Here is a 15875-nt window from a genome sequence, read left to right as displayed (position 1 = left end):
TACGCAAAGTGCGTCACATTTTGCAGTTCTTGTAAGGGAACATATTTTCCCTCCCTCTTACTATGCTGCTAGATTTTAGACTTCTGTAGTAACTCGTCAGATTCTGACTGTACGTGCAAATGATGAGATGATCTTAGAAAATATAAGAGATCATAACGCGACATGGAACACCTCTCACTTAAATTTTCCTTCTTGTTAAAAAATTAACAAAAGTTAATTAACAAAATTAACTTGTTAGTTTCTACAGTGAGGGAAAATTACTTGATCTCCAGCTCCCCAGAAATAAAGAGTCTCTAGATTTGATGGTAGTTTCATTTTAATGGGAGAGACAGAATATGGACCAAAAATCCAGGAAAAAACACATTACATAAAAATAATAAATTGATTTCATGTCATTGAGTGAGTGTTTTATCCCCAAGAACGACATAAGCAAGTTCTTTGTGGAGAAACCCTTGTTGGCAAGCGCAGCAGATGTTTCTTGTAGTTGGTCACCACGTTTGGACTCATCTCTTTTACTCCTCTTTACAGAAACGCTCTATTGATTTTCTATGGCAGGAATGTCAAACTCTTATTACACCATATTACACATACAGCCTACTTTGATCTTAAGTAGGTAGACAACATCCCTCAGATTTCTCAATATAAGAAGTCCAATTTCATTGATACATCTTAGTTTTACTACATGATAAAGACATTTTGTTCTATTTTAATATATAGAAATCAATAGAAATCTATAGAAATCACCCAGCACAACTCTTCTGGCTTAAATGATAAGAAATAAATGTAAAATGACAAAACTGATTTATCTGTGTGCCACATGGGCACACCTGACGTTTGTCTCTCTCCGTTGAAATGAAACAAACATAAAAATTAGAGACTGTTCGTGTCTTTGTAAATGAGCAAACTTGCTGTTTCAGGAGTGTGTGTGGTTTATCTTTATTTGGGGAGGTTTACATGAGATAAGTGTCACATGAGATAAGTAAAGTCCTTAACAGTGCACATGCTGACACTTTAAATATGTTTTTAGTATAGGTTATATACATGATTAAAATAAAGCAGGTTTTATGGTGCCGGACCAGTTATTTCCCAGTGTTTTTATGTAACATGTTTAAAAACGTCTTGACTGCGATTCCTTTAGAATTCATTCCTACTGAATTCACTTGAAATGGGACGGCAGCCAACAAAACGGTGCAAAAAGTTGTATTTTTATCCCCTTTAAACTGCTTTTATTTATGATATGGTGGTTTTAAAAGCGATCTTGGAGGCAGAAACAACACAAATGCCTGGTTTGTTATTGAAAAGTATCCTGGGAGATGGGCCCTGTATGCAGTTACAGTGGGAGAGGTGGAGCCTAAGTCACGCCCAGTCCTTCTTTTCTCCACCCAGCAGCTGCAGGACGCACAGAACTCAATCACACAAAAGAAGTACGGTCTCATTATTCTTTTTCTGTTTGTCCACAACTTCTTCTTAGTCAGGCTTTTTAATACTGAACATCACCTGTGTCACTGATTTGCTATTTTCGGGGTTAATTTTTGTGTGTTATCCGAACATTTCATTATAGAAGGGAATGCGGTACGGATTTGGTCTTGGAAGCTGAGGGAAAAAACACTCAGAAAAAAGAGCCTCAAGTCACCTCTCTGCTCTTTTTCTGCAGGACATGTCGCTTGTGTTTTTGATGTTTTCCATTGTCTTCTTCGGTGAGTAGAGCTCATTCCCACATTCTAACATATAAACACCTGAAATCTGAAATACAACGCTCGATGGTTTGGGATTATTTACAACAAACGTTAATTGATTTCCATGCCACACACTCCGTGGATACAGCATGTACAAAGTTATCCAATCTCTCCGTGGAGCCAGGTGTTAAGTGGCACTCTGCCGGAGCGAATTAAAGTGCGTGCATGTTGTAGTAAAAGACGTTTGGTGTTGTGGGGCTGCTGTAGACTAATGCAATTTAAATCAGTAGCAGAACACAGGAAGAACAATACGCATTGTCTCCACACCCATCTGCTATTCCCAGAATTAGTGCTTGGTGCATTTCATTTATCAATAAATTATTTGGGAAACATAAACACCTATCAACGTACATCCACCCATAAATAAAAATAAATAAATAAGCAAGCATATTGGGTTTTTTTTTTATTGTTTTTCGAAAGAAAACAAAACAATAATCTGATTAATTTCATTGAAATATAAATATACAGTTACATATTTATGTGTTTTAAACTATTCACGGTATTTATGCATTGTCATTAATGTCTTTAGCCGCAAAGTGAAAGGAAATGTTTACACGACGGAAACCAGAAAATTCAGCACAGCCGAGATTTCTTTCCGTTAGCTGGTTTGACAAAACATATAACCTCAGTCAGAGATAACGGGTAGCACGACGGTGGCAATCAACTTTTTCTTATTCTTTATTTGTCTTCTGCTTCCGGTTCTGTGAGCGCTCACACGTAAATATGGGCGTTTTGCAGCGTCACGTGACTCATCGTCCGCATGCGATAATCCCCTAAGAGTGGCGCTTAAAATGGTCATTTATAATATTTAAAGAAAAAACATATCATATCCATTCAAGTTAATCACGTTATCACTGCTGTTTAAGGTAACAGCTGCAGATTAGAGCTCTGAAACTTTAAACTGGATCTATTTAAACGTTAAAGGCCATTGTCCAATATCCGAATAGGCAGCGTTTCTGCCGAATGGCAGTTTGTCAGCAGATCAAAGTGTAATTATTTTATTGGTTGTCTTGATGCATGCTCAATCATCCAGATAAGGACATCCCAAAAAGTTAATCCTTTGTCTAGCTGAACAGAGTCAACTTTTTGGTATTTTATTAGTTGAAACGGTGTTCATGGTTTATGTTCAATGTTCATGGAGCTGCAATTCCAGCAGTGCTAAAGAAACTTAGCAACAGATTAAAACCACGTATTCCTATATATAACAATACGTGGTTTTAATCTGTTGCTAAATTTTTTTTATACTTTTTATATCGAATTGATTAATTATATGTGCACATTCCTGTACACTCTGTGCTTCATTCATTGGTTTTTAATAAGGTTTCGCTTAACAGCTAAAACATGCTGTAAATAAAAGAATCAGTGAACACGTTGCGTTTCTGGAGGATTTAAATTGAAACCTGACCTGCTCCCTAGCGGTTTTTGATACGGGCGAAACGGGCGGCTGCCCAGGGCGGCATCGTGGTGGGGGGCGGCATCACGGGCATCGGCAAAAAATAAAAAATTGCTCGTACTCATGCTGCCCCGACATCAGCCAGCGCATATTGGGAATGGCATAGGCACCGATCGGTTTTCTATCGCCCATTTCCTGGGAGTAAGGGCGCCCTCCGTTTGCGAGGTGCGCCTGCTGTTTACGGCACAGAGAGGAGAGGGCGGGGGATTCTCTGGCTGGCTGAAGCAGCATCTAATAACCAACTCGCAAAATAAAACAAAATAAAAACTAAACAACAAACACGAAAACACCAGACATTATGATACAGACTTATAATTTGCACCGATGTTTTTTCGAAATTCTATACGCGAAAAGTGAGCGCAGGAGCGCCTGCTTGTAGCTGTGCTGAAGTCAAAGTAAACTTTATTGTCATCTCCGCTATATACAGTCCAGTATATAGAGAGACGAGACGACGAGGCTCCAGTTACCGCGGTGCAAGTAAACAAACAGGGAGTGTTCGCCCCGGGCGCCAAACAGGCCAGGACCGCCACCAGCATAAATGACCACAGTGACTCTTACTTTGAGCTTAGCCATCTCAGCATAGCTGGTCAAGCCATAGATCTGGCTTCATTAATACACCTCGCTGTTTGTAATGTATGGGTTTGAGTTAATGGCTCAGTAGTGCTGATATCTAAAAGTGGCCAGTTGCTGTTCTAAGATGGTCAGCCATTGCTGGTTTGAGAATAGCGGCTAATGAAGTGAGTGCATCAGAGGGACCAATCAGGTTGAACCGTTTGGAGACAAAGTTACAGGCAAGGCAGAAATGGTTTAATGGTTTGGAGCTGCTGTGGTGACTGAGCTGAAAATAGGGTAATTTACTGATGTGAGATGTTGTTCATGTATTTCCTTCATTCAGCTAATAATAACTTGGTTTATTTCTGATGCTTTATGACGAATGTGAGTTAATTCATCAGATTGAGAGTTATACTTTACTCTGCCTCGTGCTTTGGGGATGAGAATGCTTTTTTATGCTGCTGCATTTGTGTAAATTCAGTGAGGTTCCAGAACCTTGTCTTCAAAATTACTTTCAGAGTGTAACAAAATACCGGTATGTGTGTGTGTGTGTGTTTGGTATATTAATGGAAACAACTGATATTATGTTGTCAGATGTTTGTGGTTTCAGTTACATTAACACTACCTCCATCTGTCTCTTCTTCTCTTGCATCTTTTTGATTAAAGGTTCATCCTCTGGTATACAAACTGATGAGGTGTGCTATGGCAGGAGGTGGCAGTTTCCATCTAATTATATACCCTCACGTTATACTGGACCAATATACTTTACTGAAACTAATACGGGATCCAAAAAAGTTGTTATAAATAATGGGATGGTGAGCAGCCTCTATGTGACCATTACATTTCGGCAATATGATAAATGTTAGGCCTATGTTTGAAACAATTAAATCAAAGTATATAGAATATGTTATAATCTGAGGAATATATATGTGCTGTCTATCTTTCAGGCAAAAGACACACGCTTTAGAGTCTCTCCTGGCTCAATTTATCTTACAGATGTAGAAAAAAGAGATGAAGGAATTTATTCTGTCTCATCTGGTGGCTACCAGCGACAAGATGTTGTTGAACTGAAAGTCTTGGGTAAGAATTTGAACTGTACTGTATATTTAGATCAAAAATATAAAGGTATGTGTTTTAGCTACCTGTTCCTAAGCACAAGTCCCCTCCTTTTTTTTCTTAATCTGCATTTTAAGAATGTGCTAAAAATGTCACAAGGGATTACTACTATACGTGGGAGGACTCTATCCCTAGATGGGCTGAAATCCTGGAGTTTACTCCCCTTCACAGTCCGGACCAGCCAAAGATCCTGTGGAATCGCACAGACTCTCAGATCAGAGAAAGCAGAGCTGAGGTGAAAAACGGTAATTGGCAGCTGTCTTACCTCACTCAGGCAGACAGTGGGTACTACAACTTCATGGATAAGAACCACTCTGTGTTGGCCAAGGTGCTGCTCAAAGTAAAAGGTGATGTGAGAAGCTGCCTGTGAGATTTCTGCATTTTACCAGATTAAATGTTCTAATGAAGTCTGATCTGTGTCACTAACAGAACAAACCAGACACTATGAAACAAGGTGGAATGAGCACATTCTCATTGAATACCCTCGGGGTCCTAAGAAGTGGACCGTGACTTTTACACCTGAGGGCCAAATGGATCCTGAAACACTGATGGATGGCAGTCTGATCATAAAAGATAATCGCTTTTCTGGCAGAATTCATGCAGTGATGGATGGCATAATTATAAATTCTACAGAAATTAGAGACTCTGGCACCTTTGAGTTCAGAGACCCAGATGGCAACCTGATCTTGAGTGCTCGGCTTGAAGTGACCCCTGGTAAGCAACAGAGCATTTCTCCTCATAGAGTAGAAGTTCTAACTAACATCAACCCCCACCCTCTACACCATATTCCCTAACTTTCTCCATACTCTTACAGAAATGTTGCCACAGTTTATATTTATGGCCGTTATTGCCTTGATTGTCGTCGGGATCATCTGCTGTTGCTGTTGTTGTAAAAAGTGCTGTAAAAGGGACAAGTCTGCTCCTCAGACTGCAGCCTCACCTGCACCTGCTGTATATTATCATGTAAGTATTCTTTTAAGTGGAAATTAAGACCAGCTGTGTTAATATTTGATGTTCTTATTTTAAAATTTTAAAATTCTTATTCCAATTACAGATTGAGAATCAACCTGCGTGCCCAAGTTACTCACATCCTTCAGCTTTGTCTTATCAGCCTGTGAATTCTCATATTTCTACACAACCTTCAGCTACCTCCTCTGAGCCACTGGTAGGTGTAAAGCTTGATTTATATTCAAGGCAAAGATAAAAGAGAGGTGAAAGGAACTCAGCCACTTTTGTTGTTTTAAAAAGAAATAGTAGTTATTTATGGATTGGGGCACTAAGTCTTTATCTCGTCTGGGACTGCCTGGCAACTCACATTAGCGCTCATCCTCTTTCCTCTTCTGACTCATGTGCTTTTTCCTAACTTCACAGTTGTACCACAAAGTGAATATCCATGAGAACCCCGCTCAGCCTGAGGTACATACACACAAACAAACATACAAAAATCCCCATGAATGCATAAAACTAAGAACAGAAATTTCCTCATTCAGAGGCATTTTTGGCCTGTCAGTGACTGATTCATTTTAACCACTGTGCTTATGCACCTTTTTTCGTTTTACCGATGTCTCCAGGTTTCAGTACCTGAAAACCAGGCTTCCACTCCAGCTCCCTCAGTCGGTCCAGACTTCCTCTCATCAGACCCGGAGCCGCAATTTGAACTGAAAGGATTAGACATGCCTTTTGCACCATCTCTTACTTCAAACACAACTATCTGTGATGTTTATAACTCAGACAAACTAAACTTTCCGTAAACAGTATGCTGAAAATTCAGGTAGAGTTTATTATTGTTTCCATTTTCATCTTTGCAAAGCCATACACGGACAGGAAAAGGACCATGCAGACAGATGTTAATCGCACTGTGTTGATGCATGATCCGTTTTTTTATCTTTCACACAAAGATGTGCTGTTGTAAAATGTATGGATTCCAAATATATTTTTTCAGTTAACAAGATTGCTTGTAAATTTGTAAGTTCATGTCTTGCAAACAGTTTGGTTCTGGAAAGCTTTGGAATTTTTATTTTTTTTCCTAAATTTTCCTCAGGTATGAGAACATAAATCTCACTCAGTGTTGTCCTCCAAATATTCTGTTACAGCAGCTTAAGTGTGAATTACAGGAATCAGGGTTTTATTAAATTGTGCAATATAAACGCATTTACAATAAATTAGAATTGTTACTTGCATGAAATAGTGTCTGCTTTGCTTCTCTTCACAGGCTATTTATGGATATTTATGGAATGACAGATAATGTAGTCCAGTATCTTGGCAAAGTGTGTAATAGATACGGTGGACCAACGTGCCTATTACATGCTTTGCCGTGATATCAGGCTGGATAATGTTGCTAGCTTTTGCTTCCATGGGTATTTTCTACCTCTGTTATGTGCATCCAGCTCCATACATCACTTGTTTGTAGCTTTTATCATTGTGTTTTGAGGGATGGTGGGCAATTTTTAAATATGCCTTTTTATATTGTCAAATTCTCAAATGCAATACAAGTATAACTGCTTCTGTATATCTTTAAACAGAAGCTTGTATAAAAGTTTTATCGGGCATTGAAAAACATGTATCGTTTATATAATGTATGTAAAATTCTGATAGTTGTTTGCATTGCATGAAGATGTCTGAATATGGAATTAGTGTAATGATTTGAAAAAGACCTTAAAGAGCTTATATGAATTTTTCAACTCTGTCCCTCTGTCTCGCTCCCTCTTTCTGTCTCACTCTCTCTCTAACACACACACACACACATGCACACGCACACGTGTGGGGACACAGTGGAATAACAACACCACTACTTCTTACATTTTAAAAAATCTAAATGGAAGAGCCCCTTAAAATTTGCATGGAAACTAGAGGGTTAGATTTTCAACATTACAATTAGCGTTACAGTTGTAATAGCTTCTAATGCAACTGTAACTCATTTAATTATAAGAGCATTTGTATGTTGACAGACATTTAAAAAAGCTGGTTTTGGAGAGTTTGCTACTATGCAGCTCTTATAGAAAGTTGATGTGCAGATGTTAATTCCTGCATGGATGTTCCTTTGCCTACATGCATGTAGTTTAAGTAATTGCATGGTGTTATCATATTTCGTAGATAAATATAACTTGGTTTCATCTGCATAGCAATGAAAATGCATGTGTTTTGTAATAACATTGCATGAGGGGAAACGTATAATGTAAAAAGTATTGGTTCTAGGACAGAACTCTGTGGAACTCCATGAAAAATTCTCTAACTTACATTAATAATACCTGTCTACCTGTTCATTCCTGGTCCATTCCTGGTATAAAGCCTGAGAATAATTGCTACGGCATGGGATTAAACTTTTCATCTGATTTTATATATATATATATATATGTATATATATATATATATATATATATATATATATATATATATATATATATATATATTTATTTATTTATTTATTTATTATGGACCAGTACAGTTCAGTCCAAGTAAAGGAGGCTCAAAATTTGTGGTAAATGTTTGAAGGTAAGCTGCTCCACGTGCCGTGTGACCATGTCTGGGCTGTCTTCTGTTGGAAAACATTAAACCCTGGTATGTGATGATAAATAGAATCTGTTCTCACCTGAGTGAATGTATATGTGTTTACATTTCGGGGAAAGGACCCCAATTCAGGACTCCCCTGGCTCAATTTGTTTTACAAATGTGATAGAATCAGGATCAGGAATTGTTTTTACATCTCATTTGGTGGCAGGCAGCTATTGTTGTGTAACTGAAAATCTTAATGAGAATTAAACTATCCTGCATCAACCAATCTGTTTGATAATAGAATTTTTTAGATAGACTGTTTCTTATAAAGAACCTTTCCACTTGAAGTACTTTTTTCTACTGTTTTTGTACTTAAGTGCTTTCTATGTAGCATTCACACTTATCATATCGGTGAGTAACTTGGGGTTCAGTATCCCAAGAATCCTTTGGCATGCAGATTATAACAGCCAGGGATTGAACCACCAACCTTCTGATTAGTGGATGACCTGCTCTACCTCCAGAGCCCTGTTAGATATGCATTTCTAAATACAAGTTCACCCTGTCTTTTGTTCTTGTTTAAAAAAAAATCCTAAATTGGATTTTTTGTTAATTAGTGTGAATGCTGATAAGTATTGACAGTATTGTTATTCAAATCTTTATTAGTGTGAATGCTGAAAAGCATTTATTTTTGTCAATACGACTTGTAGTATTTTCTTGGGAAGCATTTGTTTCACAATGACTTTTCTGTTTATTTAAACCTTTAGGACCTACCATAGAACCAAGTCCACTAGAGTTATATTTATATTTTTACATGCTGTAGTGCCATTTTTGGGAGCATTTCAAGTTGCTGTACATCAGTATAGCTGTTATAGCCCAAAATTGGGTAATATGTGTGCATTAAGTCTATAATAACTACATAAATTGCAAAAAAGTACAATACACTACAAAAAATTGAAAATCTTTTTTTTTTTTTACATATATTTCTAGTTAGAGAAATTTAAGAAGTTTGTAAATACAAAAAAGTTGCACAAAATAGTTTCTAGCAACAGGAAATTTATTTTGAGTGTCTTCACACCAATTTTTTATATACTGCTGGAAAAATGAAAATAAATATCATAATGCAAATTTGCAAAAATACAGCATATACATCAAAATAAACTATTTTCAGCAGTGCAATTTGAGTTCTAAGCATCCCAGAAACTATTCAGAAAAGTATGAAGTCAAACATGACTTTTAAAAACACCAGTACAGGCTTATAAGGGCTCCGAAGGTAAAAAAACAACAACAACAAACTCCGACCGGTTTTAAAGGGTTAAAGCAGCAGCAGAGAGGTGTATGTCTGTTTGTGTGTGTGTGTGTGTGTGTGTGTGTGTGTGTGTGTGTGTGTGTGTGTGTGTGGTGCCACTGGATGGTGTCGCTATAGCAACCAGGCTCACACCTGCCTGCTTAATGAGCTCTGTCTGTCACATAACTGACCCCATATATATCTTTGCTATTTAGCGTTAACTCTGTTACAGCCAAAGCTGAATTGGGATATTATGTAAATCTACACATAAAGCTTCCATAAGTCACTCAAAGGGTACATGGATCTTAAGTGTATTAAAAGGAAATTTCACTCAAAACCAAAATGAGTCTTGTAGTGGCAGAAAAGCGTGGAGATTACCAAAGTAATTAGATTCTGTTTCAACTTCATTTTCTTAGAAGTGTTTCAAGATTAATCTAGAAATGTTGACTTAATTCTTAAAATTAAAGATGACAATAAAAGATATCCAAGATGAAAGTCAAGATACTATTTCGACTTTAATCTCAAAATTTCCAATTAATTCTCCAAAATAGTATTTCAATGAGAAATTCAACATACAAATTTGAGAATAAACTTGAAATACTATTTTGAGATTAAATTCAACTTAAATTCAAATTTAGCTTTTTTCTCAAAATAACATTTTAAAATTTGTCTTGAAATTTTGATTTCATTCTAAAAATAATAATAAAATAAATCCCCCTCTCGACTTCCAGGCCATACTTGGCACAGATGTTCCTGTATACTATGCTGGCCACTTGGATATGGCGTCCCATGTATGCCCTGCCTGTCAGCATCTTGCATCCTGCTGTTATGTGCTGGATTAGCTCAGGGGCATCTTTACACAGTCTGCACCTGGGGCCTTGCCTAGTGTGATAGACCCCAGCCTCTATGGATTTTGTGCTCAGAGCTTGTTCCTGTGCTTCCAATATCCTTTGTGCTGACTTTAAGTCCAGCTTTATCCAGCCACTGGTAGGATTTCTGGATGTCAGTCACCTCCTCTATCTGCCGGTGGTACATGCTCTGCAGGGGCCTATCCTCCCATGATGGTTCCTCCTCTTCCTCCTTCCTTGTTTTTACTGTTTAGCTGGCACCTCGGGACTTGCCTGACTCTCTGCATTTGAAGCTTTCCTAGCAGCCTCTCCATGGTTCTCTCTATCTATCTCTCTATCTCTCTCTCTCTCTCTCTCTATCTATGTAATTTGAACAATATTGTCAAATGTCAAACGTAATATTAACCGACTCCGTCCCTTCCTTACTCCCCATGCTGCTGCCATCCTTGTCCTTAGTCTTATTCATCTTACTGTTCCGTCCTCACACCTTATTACTATGGGGAACAGAGCTTTCAGTCGCTCTGCTTCCCGGCTCTGGAACTCTCTTCCTCCTGCACTAAGAAATATTGACTCCCTTTCTATTTTAAGACACAGCTCAAAACACATCTGTTTAAACTGGCTTATTCGCTTTAATGCTGATTTTATCTGTTGTCAAGCTCTGTTTTGTAATTTTAACTTATTTTATGTATTTTATGACAACTGTTCCTTTTATTAATTTTGTTTTTTGTAAGGTGACCTTGGGTTTTTGAAAGGCGCCCTCAAATAAAATGCATTATTATTATTATTATTATTATTATTATTATTATTATTATTATTATTAAATGTATTAATAACAACAACAACAATTAACCTTTAATAAAAAATATTATTATTGTTCGTGGACCTAACAGCCCCTCGCCAATCTTTTATCGAACTGAGGGGCTGAGGCCGAGTCACACCGAACCCTCTTGTTCGATATTTTAACAATAATTTCCGTAAAACCCTTAAACGCATCACTAGTGCGCTGAAGGAAACGCCCTTTGGGTGGGCTTACAAAATGTTTCTCCGTTTTGCGACTTTAACAGCGTACCGGCGCGTATTAACTTTGTAACCTTCTTCTACTACCCATGTATTTATGTAGGGTAGGTGTAATATGAAGTCTATATACTAAAAGAGGTACAAATGAACCCCAAACGCAGGGTGCTTTGTGCCTAACTGTTTATTCGAGACTCGGAATCTCTGAATCCCTGCACATCATCATGATCTTATTGCTGCTTCTAGTTGCCAGTCTTGGTGTTGGTAAGTAAGGAAGCTCATTTCCACGTTAGTAAAGCAGCTTTAATAATGCTGAAGTCTGGGACTCAGCATCAGTGCTCAGGATCACCCTTTATTATTGTATTTAAGTGCAATTTTCTTAACTCTGATAACACGGTATAATTATGAACATGTCAATGTAAATATGCCAGAATTAGCAAAAGTAATTTGCAATAACAACATACATTAATAATTTTTCTCTCCTCTCCAGGCCTTGAAAATGTTGAAAATTATGAAGTGGAGTATGGAAACAGATTCAGGATGAGGGTGTCAAGAAGGGTTCACTTTATCGAGTTAATCCCCAAGAACAAATCAGAAGGGACGATCTTGTGGGAACGTGACGAAGATCAGCCCAAAGAGGGCAGTAGATGGAAGATGACTGAGACCTTATATACCATCAGTTCTTTAGCCCAAAAAGACAGTGGCCGCTACATATTCAAAGACAACTATGGGGAATTGATGCATGCGAAGATCATTGACGTAAAAGGTGTGGATCTTTTTAGTCCTTGATTTATCTAATGTTTTTTTTCTTTTTCTACAGGTGTGCTAAACTTTTACCACAAGCCTATAGTTAGATTGACCTACAAATCAATGAGAGCGTAACACTACTGTAACAGCACATTTAAAGTCTCTAAAGCCAAACTGCGGTATATAACAAATATGCATTTAGTTAAGTCATATAGCTCTATACTCTGTAAACTGGATTTTATAAAGTCCACCAGAGCAATGCAAATCTAAAGCTCGGTAAAGGACATATGGGTTGGTTCGTTTTAAGCCTTTTTAAAAGGACAGGTTCTGGTTTTATGAAGATTCTCACAGCTCATCTTCAGAAGCATCATACACGACAGTAACTTAATTTTCCTTAAATCGGACACAAAACCCCCCAAAAAACTTACACCACGAACCAAGACAAAGTTGAACACATCATATACTTAAAAACCCCGTCCACTGCAGGGGAAATCACCATGTGCAACTGAGGGGGAAACGTTGATAAAAGTCCTATAGACACCCTACAATGAGTTGAAATATTAACTTGTTATTTATTTCTCCATATGTAATTTTTGTCATTTGCATTGTGTCACTTTGTATGTCCCTCACGATTTCCCGTCATCAACCCCTCCCCTAGAGCTGCCCCTGCTTCCTACAGATTCCTCATGCATTAGTGCATTAACTTAAAAATCACTTTAATATTTTCTTTATCAGAGGTCACAAAGAGCTATACCCTGGAGACTAATCAAGTCCTGAACATCACTTTTGATCTGGAACCGCACTCCTGCAACATTTACTTCTTCCCTGGCGAAAACAGTAAGACTGCGATAGTCCTTAAGGGCAGACTGCAGCATGATTTGAAACAAGTGGATTGCGTGGGGTTTGAGCTTTTAAAGCCATGTGGGATTGTACACAAGGCCATCCAAAAGACATGCAGTGGACGGTTTGAAGTCAGAGATGATAATGATGACAAAGCCTTGGTAGTTTTCCTGGAAATGGAAGGTAAATAAACTAAGATCATTTTCATTATACAGTATAGTTTGCTTTGGGCTGATTAACAGACTTTGTTTCAGAGCCACAGTTCAGTCAGGCTTACCTCGGTATTGGTGGTGGTGCGTTGTTCTTCACACTGTGCTGGTGTTGCTGCAAGTACTGCTGTTGTGGTGAGAGATCCTCAGCAAAGGAGAACTCAGAAGCAGCTGCAGAGAATGATAGCGAGCCTGCTGTGTATTACCATGAGGTGAACATGATCTGCTATTTTTTTGCTTTTTGTGTATTTATTTTTTTTAGTTGTGTTTATATTGTCTGTTTAAATCGAACTGCAGTTTGAGCCTGTGGGTCCGGGATCAAACCAGCACTGTGAACTCTCTAATCCACCCAACACTGATGAGGCTCCTGATGCTCCAGTTGACCTGCTGGTTAGTGTATGAACTCAACTCCGGAGCCATTTTTATTCTCCTCTCTTTCCTGCTATTAATGTGTGTTGTTGAACTCTGCAGATACACAGTTCTGCTGCTACGGATTCTCCACCTGCTTATTGTGAGGTGAGACCTAAGTGCATGTTCAATGCAGTTTTGAAACTTCTTTAAACTTAGAAACGAGACTTGGTTTAAAGGCTAAATGTGCAGTGACACGTCTGTCTTTTTCCTCCAGGTTACACCGCCGGCGAAGCAGGAAGAGGCTCCAACCATCACTCCCACCTCCGACCCTGAGCCACGGTTTGAATTGAAGGGGACAATTTTCAATTCTGGTCCGCCACTCAGCTCAGCCTCAACGTACTGTGATGTTTATACCTCAGAAAAATTCAACTTCTTCTAAAAGTCTTGATTTTGAACTGTGTTCTTTAGTACGGTGACGAAGGGATAATTTGACATTTCAGGGAATAGGCTTGCCTGACATCTTTGAGCCAAGAAAAAAAATGTTTTGTAACCACTGGTACATTTACAAATTTATGTTTCTACAGATAGTTTTTTATGGATAAAAAAAACCTTAGAACCAAAAACATTTTGAAGCTTGTGTCTTCACTGCTGCCTGCTGTAGTTCCATATTTATCAAGGAGAAAGAAAATATGTATTTTCGGATTTTCCTCTGTCTTTTTGTTTTTTATGTTGTGATTTTTAAGGGATACGGCACATTAATCAACACTACTGTAAATACATTTTTCTGTTCTCTATAGTTCTGTCAGGAATACGTTATGCATTACAGACCACTGTGAATGTGATATTTTCAGGGAAGATATATGCAGTAGGCACGTTGCAAAAACTGAGGTTTTACAGTTAAATGTGGAATCTGAGTCATATTAACTTAAATAAGGGAACTGTTTTTAGCTCCTGAGAAAGATGCATTCACAGTTTGTATGAAATGTGAGACTGCTAATGAAGACGCTTATTTTAGACTTTTTTGTTATTGTTGCTTGTATGAAGAGTTCATATCTTAGTATTTAATCATATCTTGTACACAAAAAGCAAACTTAGAAATGCAAGGGCCATCAATATGGAAATATTTCTATGCTTTACCAAAGACCTACCCTCCTGACATGTGGTTTATGTTTTGTTTTTATATATTTGATGTATTTGTGTCCATATGTGGGAACTTTTGATCTGTTACATTTAGTTACAAGTGCAATACCCCTTCATCCTGTGAAAGTACTGTCGATTGTGTGTATTGTGTGTATGTTATTTAAGCACTTTCTGAGAAGACTATATGCTGTAAAACCTTTTAAAAAACCCTTATGGACATATCAGCATGTATTTAGACATCTGTTACATTAAAGCTAGCATTATCCTACCTCTACAACTTGTTTGGTATTTGCATTTGTTCCCCTGCACAGTTTACCTTCACTAATACTTAAAGCACCTCCAACAGTGTCACTAGAGAGCCAAAAGCCCATCCAAGCACATAAATTCCTTTCTGCCATAGTAGCTGGTTCACAGAAGACAGGAAGCAGAGCAGGACTCAAACTACACCTGAGGCTTTTCTGTCTTGAGAAGAAAAACAACAGAACCTCAGACCTGTCTGACACGCACAACAAGTAGTCCTGTGTAGAGACATTTAAAAAGGTTTATCAGCTCATGCTTTAAAAACTGGAGTATGTGTTCAAACTAACTTTGTAATAGCAGAAGAAACACACAAAATAAAACTCTAAGCACTAAAACCTCGTGTGACTCATTTAATTTCTTAAAGTTACTTAAAATTAATATGTTTTTGTTTAGCCTTTTCCCACAATAATTGGCAATCTCTGTGTAGGTTATATCAGAGACGTGGGAATCCTATAAAAGCTATAGTATGTATGCTATTGTGTAACAAAAATGTGAAAATATCCACTTCCATTCTTTCACAGCTTGAGTTAGGGTTTGTTTTGCTTTTTAAGTTTTTGGGGAAGTGTAACTAGAAGATTTTCTTTTAAGTAACTAAGAAAAGTTTGGAAGGAGTTGCAAAATCTGCATTTATCTGTGTTTTGGACACCTGGTGAACATATGCCCAATATTTAACGCTCTCTAAATTCTGTTAAGGGAAACAGCTGGCTCTTTAGGTGCTCTAAAGTGTTCATAAGCTAGCTGCTGAATCGGTTTGCCATTTCTGTATAATTAAGTGAAGTTGTGGCCTGGGAA

General features: G+C 37.8%; 2 protein-coding genes across 3 annotated transcripts; both read left to right on the top strand.

The window, feature by feature from the left end:
- Positions 1-1365: 1365 nt before the first annotated feature.
- On the top strand, positions 1366-8201 carry LOC146717615 (uncharacterized). Of its 2 annotated transcripts, none has more exons than XM_085478563.1 (10): positions 1366-1424; positions 1655-1697; positions 4408-4556; positions 4689-4821; positions 4935-5204; positions 5287-5571; positions 5672-5820; positions 5912-6022; positions 6229-6273; positions 6429-8201. In XM_085478563.1, the coding sequence occupies exons 2-10, from the start codon at positions 1658-1660 to the stop codon at positions 6606-6608; spliced, it is 1362 nt and encodes a 453-aa protein (XP_085334689.1). In that variant the 5' UTR covers positions 1366-1424; positions 1655-1657; the 3' UTR covers positions 6609-8201. The 2 variants fall into 2 exon arrangements, with proteins under 2 accessions (XP_085334689.1, XP_085334688.1); XM_085478562.1 differs by having other exon boundaries at positions 1388-1424; positions 1562-1697.
- A 3324-nt stretch (positions 8202-11525) lies between these two features.
- On the top strand, positions 11526-15347 carry LOC146717614 (uncharacterized). Its single transcript, XM_085478564.1, has 7 exons — positions 11526-11760; positions 11987-12262; positions 12979-13266; positions 13338-13504; positions 13590-13682; positions 13764-13808; positions 13918-15347. The coding sequence occupies exons 1-7, from the start codon at positions 11721-11723 to the stop codon at positions 14080-14082; spliced, it is 1074 nt and encodes a 357-aa protein (XP_085334690.1). The 5' UTR covers positions 11526-11720; the 3' UTR covers positions 14083-15347.
- Positions 15348-15875: the final 528 nt, after the last annotated feature.

This window comes from Copadichromis virginalis, linkage group LG2, assembly GCF_057382275.1.
Source record: "Copadichromis virginalis isolate Kocher_CV1m ecotype Utaka linkage group LG2, C_Virginalis_male_GT1.1, whole genome shotgun sequence".
Taxonomy (NCBI): domain Eukaryota; kingdom Metazoa; phylum Chordata; class Actinopteri; order Cichliformes; family Cichlidae; genus Copadichromis; species Copadichromis virginalis.
Note: the sequence above shows the minus strand (reverse complement) of the source record. Positions and strands in the feature narration are given on the sequence as shown.

Coding starts and splice junctions, on each gene's coding strand:
- LOC146717615 (XM_085478563.1), top strand. CDS start 1,658: ATGTCGCTTGTGTTTTTGATGTTTTCCATTGTCTTCTTCG. Junction 5,572..5,671: donor TCGGCTTGAAGTGACCCCTG/GTAAGCAACAGA, acceptor ATACTCTTACAG/AAATGTTGCCACAGTTTATA. Junction 6,023..6,228: donor CTACCTCCTCTGAGCCACTG/GTAGGTGTAAAG, acceptor CTAACTTCACAG/TTGTACCACAAAGTGAATAT.
- LOC146717614 (XM_085478564.1), top strand. CDS start 11,721: ATGATCTTATTGCTGCTTCTAGTTGCCAGTCTTGGTGTTG. Junction 13,683..13,763: donor ATGCTCCAGTTGACCTGCTG/GTTAGTGTATGA, acceptor TGAACTCTGCAG/ATACACAGTTCTGCTGCTAC. Junction 13,809..13,917: donor CTCCACCTGCTTATTGTGAG/GTGAGACCTAAG, acceptor TTTTTCCTCCAG/GTTACACCGCCGGCGAAGCA.